Below are 17,486 nucleotides of genomic sequence, written 5' to 3'. Positions count from 1 at the left end.
GAGATCGAGTATGGTAATTATCAGAAAAGACTAACAATGCCATAAAATGTTTTTCTCTCTCAAATAAAAAGATGATTATTTTGATAACATTAGATTCCAAATGTGGTTTAGTTGCAGGTTATTTTGAAACCGAGATATTGAAAAAAAATATTTTTTTAAGGTTTGAAAAATCCAAGCTGGCATGATAGCCATGATAAAGGTCGGTGAAAATGAAAACAGTGATTGCCCATATCGTAAGGTTTCCCAAAATGAACAATTTTTAATTTCTAAAAAAATATCCGGTGAAAGTTAAAATTTGAATGAAGTAAACCGGACTTTTTTATTGTTCCAACTGTCACAAACGTGGGTAATAGCAAATTGTTGTTTAGATACCAGGTATTAAGATGTGAATCATTGTTCTGTGAAAACCATCCTCATGTCAAAACAATGAATCTTCAGTATAATCACTCATCAGTCCAAGCCATGATCATATAAATTAGAAGACACGTGATAGATTTCAACCAATCATTATTTTGATTAGGATCCATATAACAATTCATTGTCAAGTCATGGAATAGAGCAAGTTAACAAACAAATCAAAACAATAGAGGGATAAATTCTTGTGTGTAATGAGTTTCCAGATTTTATTGATATATAACAAGCAATTGGCTCTCCGAAGATTGTCAATTGTCTTGGATATTTAACAATTAATCATATTCAAATAATTATTACGAGAGTGAAATCCGTAATATAGACTTTCATACACAAGCCGGAAATTGACAATTGGATCGCTATTTTTAATTTTCCTTTTTTTCGTGCGTGTTAACACACTAGGCGCACTGCAACGGCTAAAAAGAAAGCCGAAAAAGCTTGCCTACATCTCACTATATGCTAACTCTTTACCGACCGATATTATTTTGCAATAATATTATTAGATTTTGTCATGTCTGGAGTCGGCTACATGACTGTGTGCGATTCATTGATCATCGAACATTATATAAACTATTAACAAATACAAACACATTCGGAACTATTATTCAAACTCCCTTGGAAATTAACAATCGTAGGTTTGTCAATACATCTATTCAACATTCCAATATAACTATATATTCATAGAAGGCCATCTATGTAGCCTGCATTTTCCACAAATTAGTCTTCCAAAAGGCTTAGAAAACTCAATCCTCGATTCCTCGAATATCAACTTAATTTACTACCAAGTCATGGTATCACGGCATGCAAAATAGTGTTATAATCCATCCACATTTGGGTTGCACCTTCAATATAAATGGAGTTGATTTATTTTCGATGTCTGTCCATGGATTCTCGTATCCGAGTTTAATGCCGGTCCATTCCAGTGTCGGATATTCGGCTTCTCACTGATGTCCGCATACCCGGTAGTATTTGGGATTACTTTTGCGATATCGCTTATCACAGACACATGAAAATCCATTTAATGGATGTATGCAGCCTGTATTTAAGAAAAATACAATAATCAGAATTAAAATTCACATGAGTATAAATGCACACACATTTATGAAATATATATTTGTAATAAGAAAGTGATATTGCATTTATTTTCTTTCTTGCCTGAAATGTTACTATTGATTGAGAGTTTTATCTTGTGTCAGTGGCGTAACAGGCAGGGGGGGCAAGCTGCCCCCTGGCGGATTTAACCGGGAAAACTTTTTTTTTAACGGGAATAAAAGAAAAGGGGGAGAAAAAAAGGGAAAGGGGAAAAGGAAAGGAGGAAAAGGAAAGGAAAAAGGAAAGGGAAAGTGAAAGAGAAAAAAATTTATTGGAAAAGGAACGAAAGAACATTTGAGAAAGAACAAATCATTCCGAAATAGGCCTATGTAATGCAATAGCAAGATGGGAAATGAATTAAAAGATTACAAAATGGCAAACAATAGCGGGAAATGAAGGTAGAATGGAAATAGTCAAAAGCTAAATTGAAAAACAGAGAAAAGGGACAAGAAAAAAACCTTAATAACATGACCGGGCTGCCGAGGATATAAAATAAAGAGCGAGAAGAAAGATGGACTGCATACAACATTGTGCCATAAGCTTGCTAAATTTTATGCAAATAAGCTACCGGGGCTTTGCCCCAGACCCCATGCAGTAGGGGCTCTTCATCTATAACCTTCAAATGGCTCTATAACGCCCCCTGTATGGACCCTTCCTACATTAATCTTTATATTCAATCACTGGCGTACTGGCGTACACCCAAGAGGAAATAAAAGAAGTTATAAGGAGACAACGTGTAATGAAATGAATGGAAACAATGAAACGTGTTATTTGCTTAATATAATGGATATCTATGACATAATTAAAATTTAATTTCATTAGGCATATTTTTCCAGTTCGCTTTGCTCGCTGGCGACTTTTTACAAATTTTCCCACATTGCTATGTTTTGCCCCCTCAAAATATTTGGTTCAAATGGGTTGAATAAATGTGTTGTGTAAAAGCTATACTGTATATACCCGCGATTTGATTGAAAATAGCGGCAATCTGCGAGGTTTAAATGGCTTTGATATCAAGAAGTTCCGGGGGCTCCAGACGGACCCCAACCGCATAGCACTGCCGGAAGGGTTGGGCCATGGTCCCCAAAAGTTCTACAACCAATAAAAAAAAGGACGAATGAAAACCAGAGGAAAGGTGTAGGATATGATTTTATTTACTGAATATAATGTCAAAAATATCTCAAAGTTAAATTTCTCATGAAAATTTTATTTTCGCTCGCTTCGCTCGCTCGGGACTTATATTAAGCAGCTTTTTAGCACATCCGCCATACTGCGCCTTTCGTTTTTTTTACTCTTTATACGCTACTGCCGCAAAGAATCATGTTCATAGTGGCATACAGACCACAAAAAAGGAATGGAAAGAGAAAAAGAGTGGTATATATTATTCTCTGGATATCTTGTCAAAATCTATCACAAAATTGGATTTTTGTATTAAAAATGTCAAAATTTTTGCTCGCTCGCAACTTTTTTTTAAAGATAAATTCTGCCTGATACGCAATATCTGGCCCTCTTAAAATCGTCGCCTCATTACACCATTACGCCTGTTCATACAATAATATTACCGGGAAATTTTTGGCTCTTGCCCCCCCCCCCCCCGGCCACCGACCCCTGTTACGCCGATGTCTTGTGTATGTTAACGCCCAATCCATGACACTTCCTTTTCACATGATTTATTATCATCAATCCAATTCCATTATGATACAGTTTATAGATCAATATTCCCTTATGCTATAGCTTTAAAAAGAGGGAGAGCCCTAGTTTTTCCTGTACCTCCCACTTTCAACTTCACTACATTCTCTCCAAGAGGGAACTCTTGCCATAGTATTCTGGAATATACTTGACACACAAAACCTGACAAATGAAAAGGAAATGACAAAATGACGCGCGGTCCCAAAAGTTTTTTGAGAGGATGGCCTCTACTGCATCGGACAGTACCAACAGATAGAATCAGCGGCATACAGATGGGGGAGGGCTTGGGGGTCTCCCCCAACAAAAAATATGTTCAAGAAAAATAAAAGAGAAAATGAAAGAGAGAAAGGTGGAATATGGGATTTTCTGAATATTATGTCAAAATGACCAAAATTAGATTTTGTAATGAAAAATGTCGATATCTTTGCTCGCTCGCTTCGTTCGCTCACAACACTCGATAAATTTTGCCCGATCGATGCGCCATATCTTGCCCCCCCCCCCCCCCCTCTTCAAAATTGTTGGCTCATTACGCCACTAGATAGAATCAACCAATCAACCATTGGATACCAAGAATCATAAATGAAATAGTTTGGACCTATTACTTGATACCTCCTCCCACTGTCGTGAGATCCTTTACGAAAGCCAAGATTGGTCTTTCGCAAGTGACCGAGAAAATTTTGGAACCATTCAAACATTTTCTAAGATCAATACGATTTCCAAGACTAATCTCATATGATCTGATACGATCTTATAAGATCACTACGATTACTCCACGATTAAGTACGTCGTTTTATCTTGTTTTATATTATAAGCATGCTAGCAGAGCGACCATTGAAAAATAACTTTTTTGGTAGTACAGAAGCGATGTGTTGGCTCAGTTTTCTATTTCGAAAAATTAAATATGCCATATTTCATTGAAGAAACAATTAGGCATTTCGAAATAATATACACATTTTGTAACCTTACGAAGAATATTTTGTATTTTAAAACAAATCTGTTTTTCTTGCTTGGCTTATGCCATAATAGTTTGCTTTCCAAAAATGACTTCCCAAAGTAAGGACTGTGCGGTTTCATGAAGCTGTTCGTAAGTTAAGAGTGACTTTAAGAAGGACTAGTGATCCTTTCTTTTGGTAAATAATGTTCACCATTAAATGTTCATTGGTGAATATTTAGCGCGTAAGAAAGGTTCACCAGTCGTTGTTAAAAGTCGCTCTTCCCTAATAGCTTTAGGAAGCACCCACCAGGTTAATTACTCCTTATAAGGGTCGAGTAATGACAGCATTCAAAGCTAAAATAAAAGTTGTCACCCCTTGGCCATTTGCACACTTTTCACATTTTTTTAGAGTGTATACGAGAGGGCAAAGTGAGTTAATGACTATATAGAAGACCATTTTTCCTGACAAGTAATCACCTTACAATATAGGAAGTTAACTCCAGTCTTGATACCACCAGCTATATCACCCTATAGAAGTTAACTCCGTCATGGTCACCTTGATCAGATATAGGGCTTGGTTATCATTAACAATAACAATTAAGTAAGGGTGATTTATATCAGAATATCATGAATATTAGGAACCTATACTCACGGAAAAATTTTCCCTGTCCCTTTCCACGGCCTCGTTTCTCCATATCGTCGTCATCAAAGTCCATTCCGATGTCAACTTCATTTGAATCAGCTCTTTTGAAAATTAGAGCTTCCATCTCATTAAGATCATTATCGGTGAGATCATCGAAAGTTTCTGCAGTTACCAAGGCAGTTACCATGACAACAGTGAAGATTAACAGCATTATCTTGGAAGCCATGTTTAGTTGTAAGGGTCAAACGATGATGGGATGAAATCTGTAAACGAATGGTATTTTTATTTTAAGTGTTGCAAAATTGGTAAATAAACATTTGTTTAGAGAAATAAAAATTTGAACATAGCGCGGAACACGGTTAAGCGCTTTATATTTCTCGCTGTAGGCCGAGGCTACTACACTGTTATTCACGATCCAGATTTCGCAGAGTGCAAACTAAAAAGACTATCCCAAATCAGTATAACAAAATATAAAAACACTTGAAAATATAACAATGTGATAAGATATGCATTATGATAAGAGAAAGAGTATTCATACATACGTGGGAATTTCCTTGAAATCAACGCATTTTATGTTTTAAATACAGAAAAAAAAAATTCCTACGTCTATTTGGACAAAAGAATATCGAAAGCTCGAGGTCAAGTAAATGTAAAATATTGTATCTAGTAGACGCAAAGCCTCTTGATATTCGGGTTAATAAAAATATCTCTATACTATCTTGAAAATAAAATGACACGATTCTAACACGAACTTTCATTTTTTATTCGATTCATTCGCTCGCACAGAATAATATTTCCCAAAGAAAACGAATTCATGTTGTACATGAAACATAATAATCTCTGAAGTATTTCAACCCATGATACCACTATACCAGCCGCTGGTCATTGCTGGTATTGCTATTAAGCCTATGCATCAACTCATTGCAACACTAAGATATACCTCTAGGATATACTCACCACTGAATAAGAAGAAGATATGTAATCTCTCTTGAACAATCTGAGATAATGTTTATGATGATACTTTCCTTCCATTATATACTCTTCTGCATTAATATAATCTTTACCGATACGTCCCACCAACCCCGCTCAAATCAGAATCTTTAATTAACTAGAATTAGTAAGCCAGTCATGAAAATCATGAACTGGTCTTATTCCCTGCGGAGAGGAAGAAATGAAGAATAAACACCACATAACAAAGTAATTAAGACCATGCTATTGTCCTTCATTAGTTAATCTTAACGTCTCGATTATTAACGCTCTTCCCAATGGTGAAAATGAATCTCATCTTACTTTTTCTTAATTAGCCATTTTGTATCAATCTTTTTAGTGGATGATGAATGCTTTCTGGTTTTATTGTATGTATTTTCTACGTACACGTTCTCTTATAAGTCTGCAATAGCGTCGATAATTAAACTTAACCCGAGATGACTGAATACCAAAACGAAACAAAAGAAACCAAGATTGATTACATTTGTCAATTACTAGGGCCTATATATAATTTACACTGATTAGCTTAGAGTAAAAACAGTTTACATCAAAGTACAAAGATTTTATTCTTACTTATGAACTCATAAGACAAAAAGGTACGCCATTTTCATTTTCTACAATAAGGTTGTCGGAACATTATGGTTACAGGCATCTATTTTTTTTTGTATTTCATGAACTAAAATGCCTTTCTGCCGATGCAAATCTCTAATATAGTCAAGCGACCAAGAAGGTAAAATGACCAGCAATGAAAGTGAAAGAAAGAGAAAGAAAAAAGAATGGTAAAACAATAATAACATAAAAGGAGAGGGACAATATTTATGCTTTATAATGATCTTCAACAGACAGCGGAAAATCTGAATCTAGAATAGTCAGTTGGTTTTAATATAAAACAATGAATAAGAATACAATTATTCTTGCCCTCGTATAAATAATAAATATAATTTTTTCTATAAGTAGAGCTTTTTATTAGAAATTCATAATTTTACGCTTTCAGATGGAGAGGTGAAACTCAAATATCCTAACAGGTAAAAAAATATCTATAACAAAGTCAAGTATCCATTCAATATCAATTGTCACATTATCATGCCAAAATAAAGGTCGTCCATAGGTAATTACAATGCCGTATAGGTAATTCATATGCCAATTTGCTAAACCAATAGAGCAATGATGCTGAAAGGGGATGTAGATTTTTTTAATTTTATTATCATGTAATGTGCACATAAAAACATAATTATATTCATAAGGTGAAAATAATTTTAAAAAATAGGGCAAAAGCAATTAAAGAACAATGATAGAAAATAAACTGGGGTAATATTGAAAAAAAAAAAAAAAAGAAGTGAAAAGTTAGAGAAAAATTAACAAATGTTTGGTTCATACCAAGAGTGCAGTACATAAAATCAGTTCTAAAGCATTTGACACGAATATATATATGTATATATATATATATATATATATATATTCGTGTAATTGCTTTAGAACTGATTTTATGTTTTAATATTCCAATCAAACATTGACATTACATGGGGCATGATATTGCTAGTCTTCCATAATGCGTCCAGGGCGAATTAATCGAAACATAATTGAAAGGGATGAAGAACACAGCAAATTGAATAATTATAAATATAACAACTCAGTCAATGTTGAAAAAAGAAAGATTAACATATATTTTTAATTAATAAAGATTAGTTGAATAATCTCAGAATATAAGAATATATGACATGCGTGGTTTTTTTTTAGAGGTTGATTTATAGAGCTCTACAATGATGTTGTGTATCTCACACAGCCACACACAGCTACCTATCGTGTTCAGATCATGTCAGATTATCCCTTGCTAACCGGGACAATCCCGGGGAGTGGCTGTGTGATTACTCCAATCATTTAAAGTTTTTGTGTTAACTTCCTGTCGATTCTTTGTGATTGAGCCGATCACTTTAACACCGTGAAGGACATATATATGTAATAAACAGGGACGTTTATTTAATCTTATCTCATTTTAATTGGTATTTCTTATACCATTCTGTAACTTTGCGTTATGTGATGATAAGACTTATCTCACATATTCAATAATATATCAATACATATTCAATATTAATACTTATACAGGAAGTATAACATGAAATTATGTTTATCAACTCCAATTTTTTTTAAAGAAAGTATTACTCATTCGTCTTCCAGCTAAACTTCTGACGTACACACATTTTATGGGTTTTTTATTCACTACATTCCCCCTTCTCACTAACTGGTCCACTCCCCCAATTCAGAGTAAAGTTATGACGAACAGATTGTTTTCGTTGACCAAAAGCTGGAGTATTGACCAGGCTGTTATAAAAAAAGGTTCACTTCTAAACTCCAGTCAGATTGGTTTCAGATTGGCTTTGAGTTTACATTCTATACTACATAAGTTTGCAGAGTGTATTTCGTCTATATCTTCAGAGTATCAGACCTACTCCTATTAGTCCGGGTTATAATTGAGCAAGGTGCCACACGGAAAAGGAGAAATTTTCATATAGTGCTTCTAGACCATTTTTTCACGCTGAATATGAATATATGAGGTAACCAGGCTGTATCCTGAAAATTAACCCATGAGGGCGCTTTTTTCAAAATGGCCGCCAAATTTTCAGAACATTTGATTTTTCGTACATAGATTTCGACATAAACATTCCATTGCCACAAAATTAGTGTCATATGAAAGACAAATAAATTTCCTACAATTTGGTACCATTTATAGGGGATAAGTAAGTTATTTGGCTGAGATTTTAAGTAGAAAATTGCATTTTTTGTCATTTTTTTCCAAAAATTGAAAATTTTGCAAATACATGATTTTACATATTTCTAAGAAAAATGAATCAATTACCTTGAAATGTTCCAGAAAACTTTATTGATATACTATTATCATATGGATGAAATTCCAACTCTGTATCATTCTTTTTAGCAAATTTATAAGGTATCAAACTTGAATACTTCAATTTCAGATATGTCGCTTTTTGTATGCATTTCCATAGACTAATACGTATAACATGTATAATATGTATAATATATAGTTATAAATTAAATGCAATTATCTCTGCTCGTTAATCACTTGGAGAGTTAAGGGTAGGCTTTTCTCTATCAGCTACATAAAACAAAATGTTGGCACATCAAGGCCTAACACTCTCATGGGGTGGGGGTGTCGAAGCCCCTCCCCTTGGCTATATCATGTTGTTGTATATTGCCTATTTGTTGGAAAAAAAAATCACTGTTTTTTGGAGCACCCATTGAGGCAAAAGGCATTTCTGCTATACAATACAGCCACTTTAATTACTTTCAAACCACTTGGAGAGGAAAAGAGTAGGCTTTGTTCTACCGGCTACATCAAAAGAAGTGGCACGTACATCGTAGCCAACCCCTCCCGGGGGGGGGGGGCGCTGGGGAAGTCACCCCTCCCCCTTTTGCTAATTGCCAATTTATTTGGAAATTCACCATTTTGGACCCAACATTGAGGTAAAAAAGTGTTTGTGCTTTATAGTATTTTATTGCTTTGAGAGAGTAGAATTAGTTCTACCAGCTACATAAATAAGCGCTAGCACATCGTACCCTAGCCCTCTCAGGGGCTGTCAAAGTCACCCCCTCTGATATATCATGTATATTGCCTACTTATAGAAAATTTCACCATTTTGGATCACCCATTGAGGCATAAGGGCGTTTCTATATCATACAGCCAATTTTATTTTCTTGCAATTACTTGGAGAGAAAAGCTTAGACTTTGCTCTATCAGCTACATATTATTAAGCGCTGGCACATTGAAACCTATCCCACTCAGGGGCTGTCTAAGTCAACCCTTCCCCCTCTATATCATGTATATTGCATATTTATTGGAAATTACACCATTTTGAATCGCCCATTGAGGCAAAAGTGCGTTTCTACTATATAGTACAGCCAATTTCATTTTCTTGCAATGACTTGGAGAGGAAAGAGTAGGCTTTGCTCTATCAGCTACATATAAACAAGTGCTGGCAAAGAAAAGCCTACCCCCTCCGGGAAGCTGTTGAAACCACCCCATCCCTTTTGCATTATAGCGTAATTATTGAAAAATTCACCATTTTGAAGCCCCCATTTACGCAAAAAGGGGTTTCTGATATATAGTTCTGCCACTTTTACTGCCTTGAAACCACTTAGGGAGGAAAACATGGGTTTTGTTTTATCAGCCACATAAAAAAGTGCAGGCAAATAAAAGCATACCCCCTCCGGGAGGCTGTTCAAATCACCCCATCCCTTTGGCATTATTGCCTATTTATTGGAAAATTCACCATTTTGGAGCCCCCATTGAGGCAGAAAGCGTTCCTGATATATAGTTCTGCCACTTTTACTGCCTTGAAACCACTTAGGGAGGAAAGAATAGGTTTTGCTTGATCAGCCTCATATAAAGAAGTGCAGGCAAATAAAAGCCTACTTCCTTCAGGGGACTGTCGAAATTACCCCCCCCCCCCCTTGAAATTCACCATTTTGGAGCCCGCATTGGGGCAAAAAGGCGTTTCTGATATATAGTTCTGCCACTTTTAATGCCTTGAAACCACTTAGGGAGGAAATAATAGGTTTTGCTTTATCAGCCACATATAAAGGTGCAGGCAAATAAAAGCCTACCCCATCCAGGAGGCTGTCGAAATCACCCATCCCTTTTGCATTGCCTATTTATTGAAAAAGTCACCACTTTGGAGCCCCCATTGAGGCAGAAAGTCATTTCTGATTATGTTTCTGCCGTTTTTCACCCTTGAAAACATTTGGAGAGAAAAAGAATAGGCTTTGCTTTAACAGCTACATATAAAGACATGATCGCAAAAAAGGCCTATCCCCATCAGAGGGCTGTTGAATTCACACCACCCCTATTTCATTATTGCTTATTTATTGGAAAATTGACAATTTTTGAGCCCCCATTTAGGCAAAAAGGCGGTTCTGATATACAGTTCTGCCACTATTACCGCCTTAAAACTACTTGGAGAGGAAAGAGTAGGCTTTCTTCTAACAGGTACATAGAAAGAAGTGGCTCTACTATATACCAGAAACACGTTTTTTGCCTCAATGGGGGCTCCAAAATGGCGAGTTTTCCAATGAATTGGCAAAAATCGTAAAAAAGGTGGGGTAACATCTACATGTATCGTCCCCTGAAGTGGGTCAGGCTTCGATATGGCAGCAATTCGTTATATATATCTGAAAGAGGGGAACCTACTCTTTCCTCTCCAAGTGGTTTCAAGAAAGAGAAATTGGGTGTTTTATACAGCAGAAGTGCATATCGCCTCAATGGGGGCTCAAAAATTGTGAATTTTCAAATAATTAGGCAATAATGCAAGAGGGGTGGGGTGATTTGACAGCCGCCCAGATGGGTATGCTTCAATGTGCCAGCACTTCTTTATAGAGCAAAGCATATTCTTTCCTCCTTAATTGGTTTCAAGGCAGTAAAAGTGGCAGAACTATATATCAGTGATGCCTCTTTACCTCAATGGGGGCTCAAAAATTGTGAATTTCCAATAAATAGGCAATAACGCAAAGGGGTGAGGGGGCTGATTTCGACAGCCCCCGGAAGGGGTAGGCTTTTATTTGCCAGCACAAAATTATGCAGCTGATAGAGCAAAGCCTATTCTTTCCTCTCTAAATGGTTTCAAGGCAATAAAAGTGGCAGAGCTATATATCAGAGACACCTTTTTGCTTCAATGGGGGCTCCAAAATTGTGACTTTTCAACAAATAGCCAAATACTGAAAATTAGTGGGGTAACTTCTAAAGCCGCCTGAAGGAGATAGGCTTCGATTTGCCAGCACTTATGTAGCTGATAGAGCCAAGCCTACTCTTTCTTCTCAAAGTCATTGCAAGAAAATAAAATTGGCTGTACTATACTGTAAAGTAGGAACGCGCTTTTGCCTCAATGGGTGATCTAAAATGGTGAAATATCCAATAAATCGGCAATATACTTGATATAGAGGGGGGTGACTTAGACAGCCCCTGAGAGGGCTAGGGTTCGATGTGCCAGTGCTTATTTATATGTAGCTGGTAGAACAAACTATACTCTTTCCTAAGTGGTTTCAAATCAATAAAATTGGGTGCACAACATTTGAAGCACAAACGCTCTTTGGCCTCAATGTTGGGTCAAAAATTGTGAATTTTCAAATAAATATGCAATATTAAGCAAAAGCCCCCCCCCCCCGAGAGGGGTAGGCTTCGATGTTCCACTTCTTTGGATGTAGCTGGTAGAACAAAGCCTACTCTTTCCTATCCAAGTGGTTTCAAAGCAATCAAAGTGGCTGTACTGTATAGTAGAAATGCCTGTTTTTGCTTCAATGGGTGCTCCAAAAAACAGTGATTTTTTTTCAACAAATAGGCAATATACAACAACATGATATAGCCAAGGGGGGGGGGGGCTTCGACACCCCCACCCCATGAGAGTGTTAGGCCTTGATGTGCCAACATTTTGTTTTATGTAGCTGATAGAGAAAAGCCTATTTTTAACTATCCAAGTGATTAATGAGCAGAGATAATTGCATTTAATTTGTAACTCTATACATTATACATATTATACATGTTATACGTATTAGTCTATGAAAATGCATACAAAAAGCGACATTTCTGAAATTGAAGTATTCAAGTTTGATACCTTATAAATTTGCTAAGAAGAATGATACAGAGTTGGAATTTCATCCATATAATAATAGTATATCACTAAAGTTTTTTGGAACATTTCAAGATAATTGATTCATTTTTCTTAGAATTATGTAAAATCATGTATTTGCAAAATTTTCAATTTTTGGAAAAAAATGACAAAAAATGCAGTTTTCTACTTAAAATCTCAGCCAAATGACTTACTTATCCCCTATAAATGGTACCAAATTGTAGGAAATTTATTTGTATTTCATATGACACTAATTTTGTGGCAATGGAATGTTTATGTCAAAATCTATGTACGAAAATTCAAATGTTCTGAAAATTTGGCGGCCATTTTGAAAAAAGCGACCTCACGGGTTAATTTTCAGGATACAGCATGGTTACCTCATATATTCATATTCAGCGTAAAAAACTGGTCTAGATGCACTATATGAAAATTTCTCCTTTTCCGTGTGGCACCTTGCTCAATTATAACCCGGACTATATAGTATATTTTGTGATATACAAAAATGCACGTCCCTCCAAGCATTAAAAAATAGTGTTAATCATTAATATTCTGATTGTCATACACTGAATAATGATTCCATGATACTTATTGATTTACTCTATATGTATATAACGTTTTCTGTTTTTACTTTATTATTTGTTACACACATTGAATTGCTATTGATGTTGAGTTATTTGTTAAACTGCAGGGCGCCTTTGGAAAACAGTTGTTGCATAACTGAACAGGCCTACCCTGCAGTTCAAAATATAGAAAAGAAATAAATAAACAAATAAATAAAAAATATATTATTTGTTTATTGTCATCAAGTTGTAATAATATTCAATAAATGTATATATGAACTGTACATCTTGTATTGCTTTGTCTTCATTTATACCCGGCATTTATTCTATAGTTGAAAGTTAAAGTGCAATCGATCAAAAGATAATATAACAATTGGATTCAGACACCAATTGATTTGAGGGGCTATAGCCTCTCTGTAATTGAACTAATCTCTTAATTAATGGCATGTGCTTTATAAAGAAAATTAAAGGTAGCCTTCGTAAAATCTTGTTCATTTTGACTGAGTGGAATTTGTGCAGTGCCTTTGAAAAATAGTTATCAATTTCTTTTGGAACTCACTTTATATCCAACTAAGATCGCTCAGAAGAAGAGAATTTGAACTCAAATGACATGTTGGTTTGATATCAAATGAGATATTAGTAACAACTTTGATGTCTTGATTATTTATATTCGTCTAGTATTCGGTTGAATTGTCCTTTCTGTTAGATACGGGAAAACAACAATGGCTCGTTTAGCGACTGGCAGTGGCGTAGCTACGGGGGCGGGGGGGGGGGGGGGCGGGGCGGGGGGCACGTGCCCCCCCCCCCCAGATTTGGTGTGGCCCCCTGAAAAAAAATTGGCGGAGCAAAAAAAAGAAAAAAGACAGAAAGAAAAAAAGAAAAAGAGGAAGAAAAAAAAAGAGGAGGAAGACGAGTGCATAAAATAATGTGAGGGGAAGACTTGAAATAAAACCCAAATCTTTCATGTTACTGTATAAAATGTTGGCTCGCGCTTTGCGCTCAAATTGCTTGTACAATGAGATTGATATCTTGCTTAATAGGCTGATCATGATGGAGCTTAAAATATCAAGTTTTGAAGTCAATATATGCAAAACATATTTCAGCTCGGACATCGAGCTTTCATTATTTTTTTCATTTACAAATTTAAGTGCTCTGTAAAATATCCGTTTTATGGTCTACATATCAACATTTTAAGCTCACGCTGCGTGGTCGCATTATTTGATTTGCCAAGTTCCTATTGTCTTCGTGTTTTCCATAAAGTTCTCAAAAGATCTATTTTCAGATGTGATTGTCAAAACGTAGGCTTTTAAGTTAGCGCTGCGCGCTCGCATTTTGATTGGTGAGTACTATATATATCAATTCTATAACCAAACAAGCTCCCCTTTTCATTACATTTTATTTTAAAAATTCAGCTCGCGATTTGCGCTCGCACTAATTGTTGAAAATGTATTAACCATTGTAATGCGTATTTATGATTACAAAATACATAAAATTCCAGTTTTCAAGCCTTAAAAGCAACAACATTCACGCTTTCATTACGCATATTAGTTAACAAATAAGAAAATAATATTTTCATGAATTCCTAATAACTCAATTGGGTCTTTTCAGAATGGAATATCGACAAGCTTAGGAATAATATGAAGATAGTATGATGACAAAACGTCCTTAGAATGTCCCGGTCCTTTGTTAAAATAATAAAAAATATAAGCTCGCGCTTCGCGCTTGCATCATTAATTAAGTGCGATCCACATCCACTTCACAATTTTCCTACACAGTGCTTGAAATAGTGTTTAAATTGACCCTTTTCAGATCAGAATATCAAATGTTTTCAGCTCGCGCTTGCATTATTGATCTTCATGATTAAAAACTGTATTCAGAATGCCCAGATTCCAGGTCTAAATCTAAAACATGTACACGCATGTTTATTGAGATAGTCTGCATGTTCTTTATTTAAAATGTGCTTAAATTATCCAGTTTCAGATCAGAATATCAATAATTGTCTGCTCACTCTTCACGCTCGCATTATTTATGATACCCAAATTAACCATATCCTATTCATGATTTACAAAATATGAATAGAGTGTCCCGCTTTTAGGTCTAAAATCTCAATTTCTTCCGCTCGCGTTTCGTGCTCGCACCAATTGTTTAGTAACATACCTAACCCATTTATGCTTTTTTAAAAGTGCTTAGAATTACATTTTTTAGGTCGGAATGTCAAAATTGTTTAGCTTGCGCTTCGCGCTCCCATTATTGAAATATGTACCGTCTTCGTGGGTAACTGTAAACAGTCCTTAACAGGTCCCTTTTCGATCATGCTAAAACAGTTATTAAAAGTTTGCAGTACTTATCTAGTTACATTTATGTACGCATCTTGTTCAGGATCACAAAACATTGCCCAGAATGTTAAATTCTCAGGATAAAATACATGAAAGTAAAAAAAAAAAATTGCTCGCACTTTTTATGTAGGGCTTATGAGATTATTTCATAATTATGTTGTTTTATAAGAATAAAGCTAAGAAGTGACTGATCGGGGAAAATATATGTGAAGATAATTTCGGGCCCCACCCCCTATTAGCAAAAGTCGGATCCGCCCCTGTGACACCTACACAAACACACACACACACACACAGAAAAAAATGTCCCCTCAGTGCCCCCCCCCCCCCCCAGGAAAAAAATCCTAGCTACGCCACTGGCGACTGGTATTTAACAGTTGGCCAATGTAAATTGTAATTCAAAGAAGAAATGCATCAAATACCTTCATAAAGAGTAATAGACCAGTTCGGTATTACATCATGGGCAATTTTGTCAAATAACCTTCACATCATGATTTCAAAGCAAGATATTATGTAAGCATGCCTTACATAGCAGGATGCAGATATAATTGTATAGACCAGGTGACTAGAATAGCACACCAATGAACACTCTTTGAATGTGTTGCATTTTTACTTTGAATGCATTAACAAGTTGCTATCACAATGTACTTGGCCAACTGTGAAATACCAGTTGCTAGTGGACGCATTGTTCTTTTTTTTTTTGATCTAATGAAAAAACAATATTCAAAAGAACATATGAATAATCCAGACATCAATGTTGGTGCTTATCTCATTAGATATTAAACCATCATGTCACTTTTAGTCCGAATGACCTTCTTCTGATCATGCGCAGAATGGAACTCCGAACTGGCTTATTGACGTGATATTCTACTCACATCTTTTACGTAACTTCTGCATCCAATTATCAGAAATGCTTACATAAAACATTGCTATAAAATTTGCTTAACCTAAGGAAAGAAATTAAAATTTGAGAAAACTTACCCATGAGGTAACTGGTCCTATTCCTAGCTTCACATCTCCCACCCCTACACTGACCATGATAGATCACAGGTCAACAGCTTCGAGTTACCTCATGGGTAAGTTTTCTTTCATTAGGATAGACGAATTTCAAAGCAAAATATTACGTGACTTTGCCTGACATAGCAGGATGTAGGAAAACACATGACTAGAATAACATACGACTAGAATAACACATTAATGAACTCTTTGTGGAGGTATGTGTCACAATTTGGTCAAATATACGAGAACGTGGCTGTATTAGTGTTTATCAGTATCTAATGAAAATCACGATTTAAAAGAATATATGACTAATATAGATATCAAAGTTCTTTTGTAAAGCACACTTTACAAAAGAAAAAGTCCATCTCCCTATATGCAACAGGGGCGGATCCAGCCTTCGTCAATATGGGGGGGGGGCGGAAATTTATTTCAGCCACATTTTGCCCGATCGGCCGCTCGAAGTTTATTTTTGTTTGTTTCTTTGAAGGGGTAGTCCTAATTAATAGTCACGTCTAAGCTTTATTATTATAAATCAACATAATCTCACAAGCCTTATTTGAATAGTGCGAGCGCGAAGCGCGAGCTATTTTTTTTAATTTCATGTATTTTGTCCTAAAATTTAAACATTCTGGGCAATGTTTGTGATCCTAAACGAAATGTGTATCCAACTAAATAATTACTGCGAAAAAAAATTAATGTACATTGTGATCTGATAAAAAAAAGATCTTTTAACGGCTGCTTGCAGTTAGCCATGAAGTCGTTACATATTTTAACAATCAAATAATGCGAGCGGATAGGGATATTTGAGAACTTTGAGGAATACAGGGAAAAAATAGGTGACAAATCAAATTTTGCGAGCGCTGCGCGAGCAGAAAATAATATTCAGACCATGAAACAATTTTTTTTACAGAGCACTTTTTAAAAATCAAACAAAATAATGAAAGTTCGATTTCCGAGCTGAAATATGTTTTGTACATTGACTTCAAAACTAGATATTTAAGCTTCATATTGAGCAAGATATGTATATTACCAAAAAGTCAATGCGAGCGCGAAGCGCGAGCAAAAAAATTATACAGTGACAAGAAAGATTCTAAAATTATTTTCCAAGTCTTCCCCTCATCTTATTTTATTCACTCGTCTCCTCCTCTTATGTTTCCCCCATTTATCTCCTCTTTTTTCCTCCTTATTTTTTCTTTTTTTTTTTGC

At 35.6% G+C, this 17,486-nt stretch overlaps 1 protein-coding gene across 1 annotated transcript; it reads right to left on the bottom strand.

Annotated features, from left to right (window-relative positions):
* Positions 1 to 596: 596 nt before the first annotated feature.
* LOC129283036 (uncharacterized) lies at positions 597 to 5,761 on the bottom strand. The gene is made up of 3 exons (XM_054918870.2): positions 5,724 to 5,761; positions 4,776 to 5,029; positions 597 to 1,447 (listed from the first exon to the last, which is right to left on the bottom strand). The coding sequence occupies exons 2-3, from the start codon at positions 4,990 to 4,992 to the stop codon at positions 1,353 to 1,355; spliced, it is 312 nt and encodes a 103-aa protein (XP_054774845.2). The 5' UTR covers positions 4,993 to 5,029; positions 5,724 to 5,761; the 3' UTR covers positions 597 to 1,352.
* Between the last annotated feature and the right edge of the window lie 11,725 nt (positions 5,762 to 17,486).

The sequence above is a fragment of the Lytechinus pictus genome, unplaced genomic scaffold (genome assembly GCF_037042905.1).
Source record: "Lytechinus pictus isolate F3 Inbred unplaced genomic scaffold, Lp3.0 scaffold_20, whole genome shotgun sequence".
Classification (NCBI taxonomy): Eukaryota; Metazoa; Echinodermata; class Echinoidea; order Temnopleuroida; family Toxopneustidae; genus Lytechinus; species Lytechinus pictus.
This window is presented reverse-complemented; position numbering and strand designations above follow the sequence as displayed.

Coding starts and splice junctions, on each gene's coding strand:
- LOC129283036 (XM_054918870.2), bottom strand. CDS start 4,992: ATGGCTTCCAAGATAATGCTGTTAATCTTCACTGTTGTCATGGTAACT. Junction 1,448..4,775: donor GGGACAGGGAAAATTTTTCC/GTGAGTATAGGT, acceptor TCTTAAATACAG/GCTGCATACATCCATTAAAT.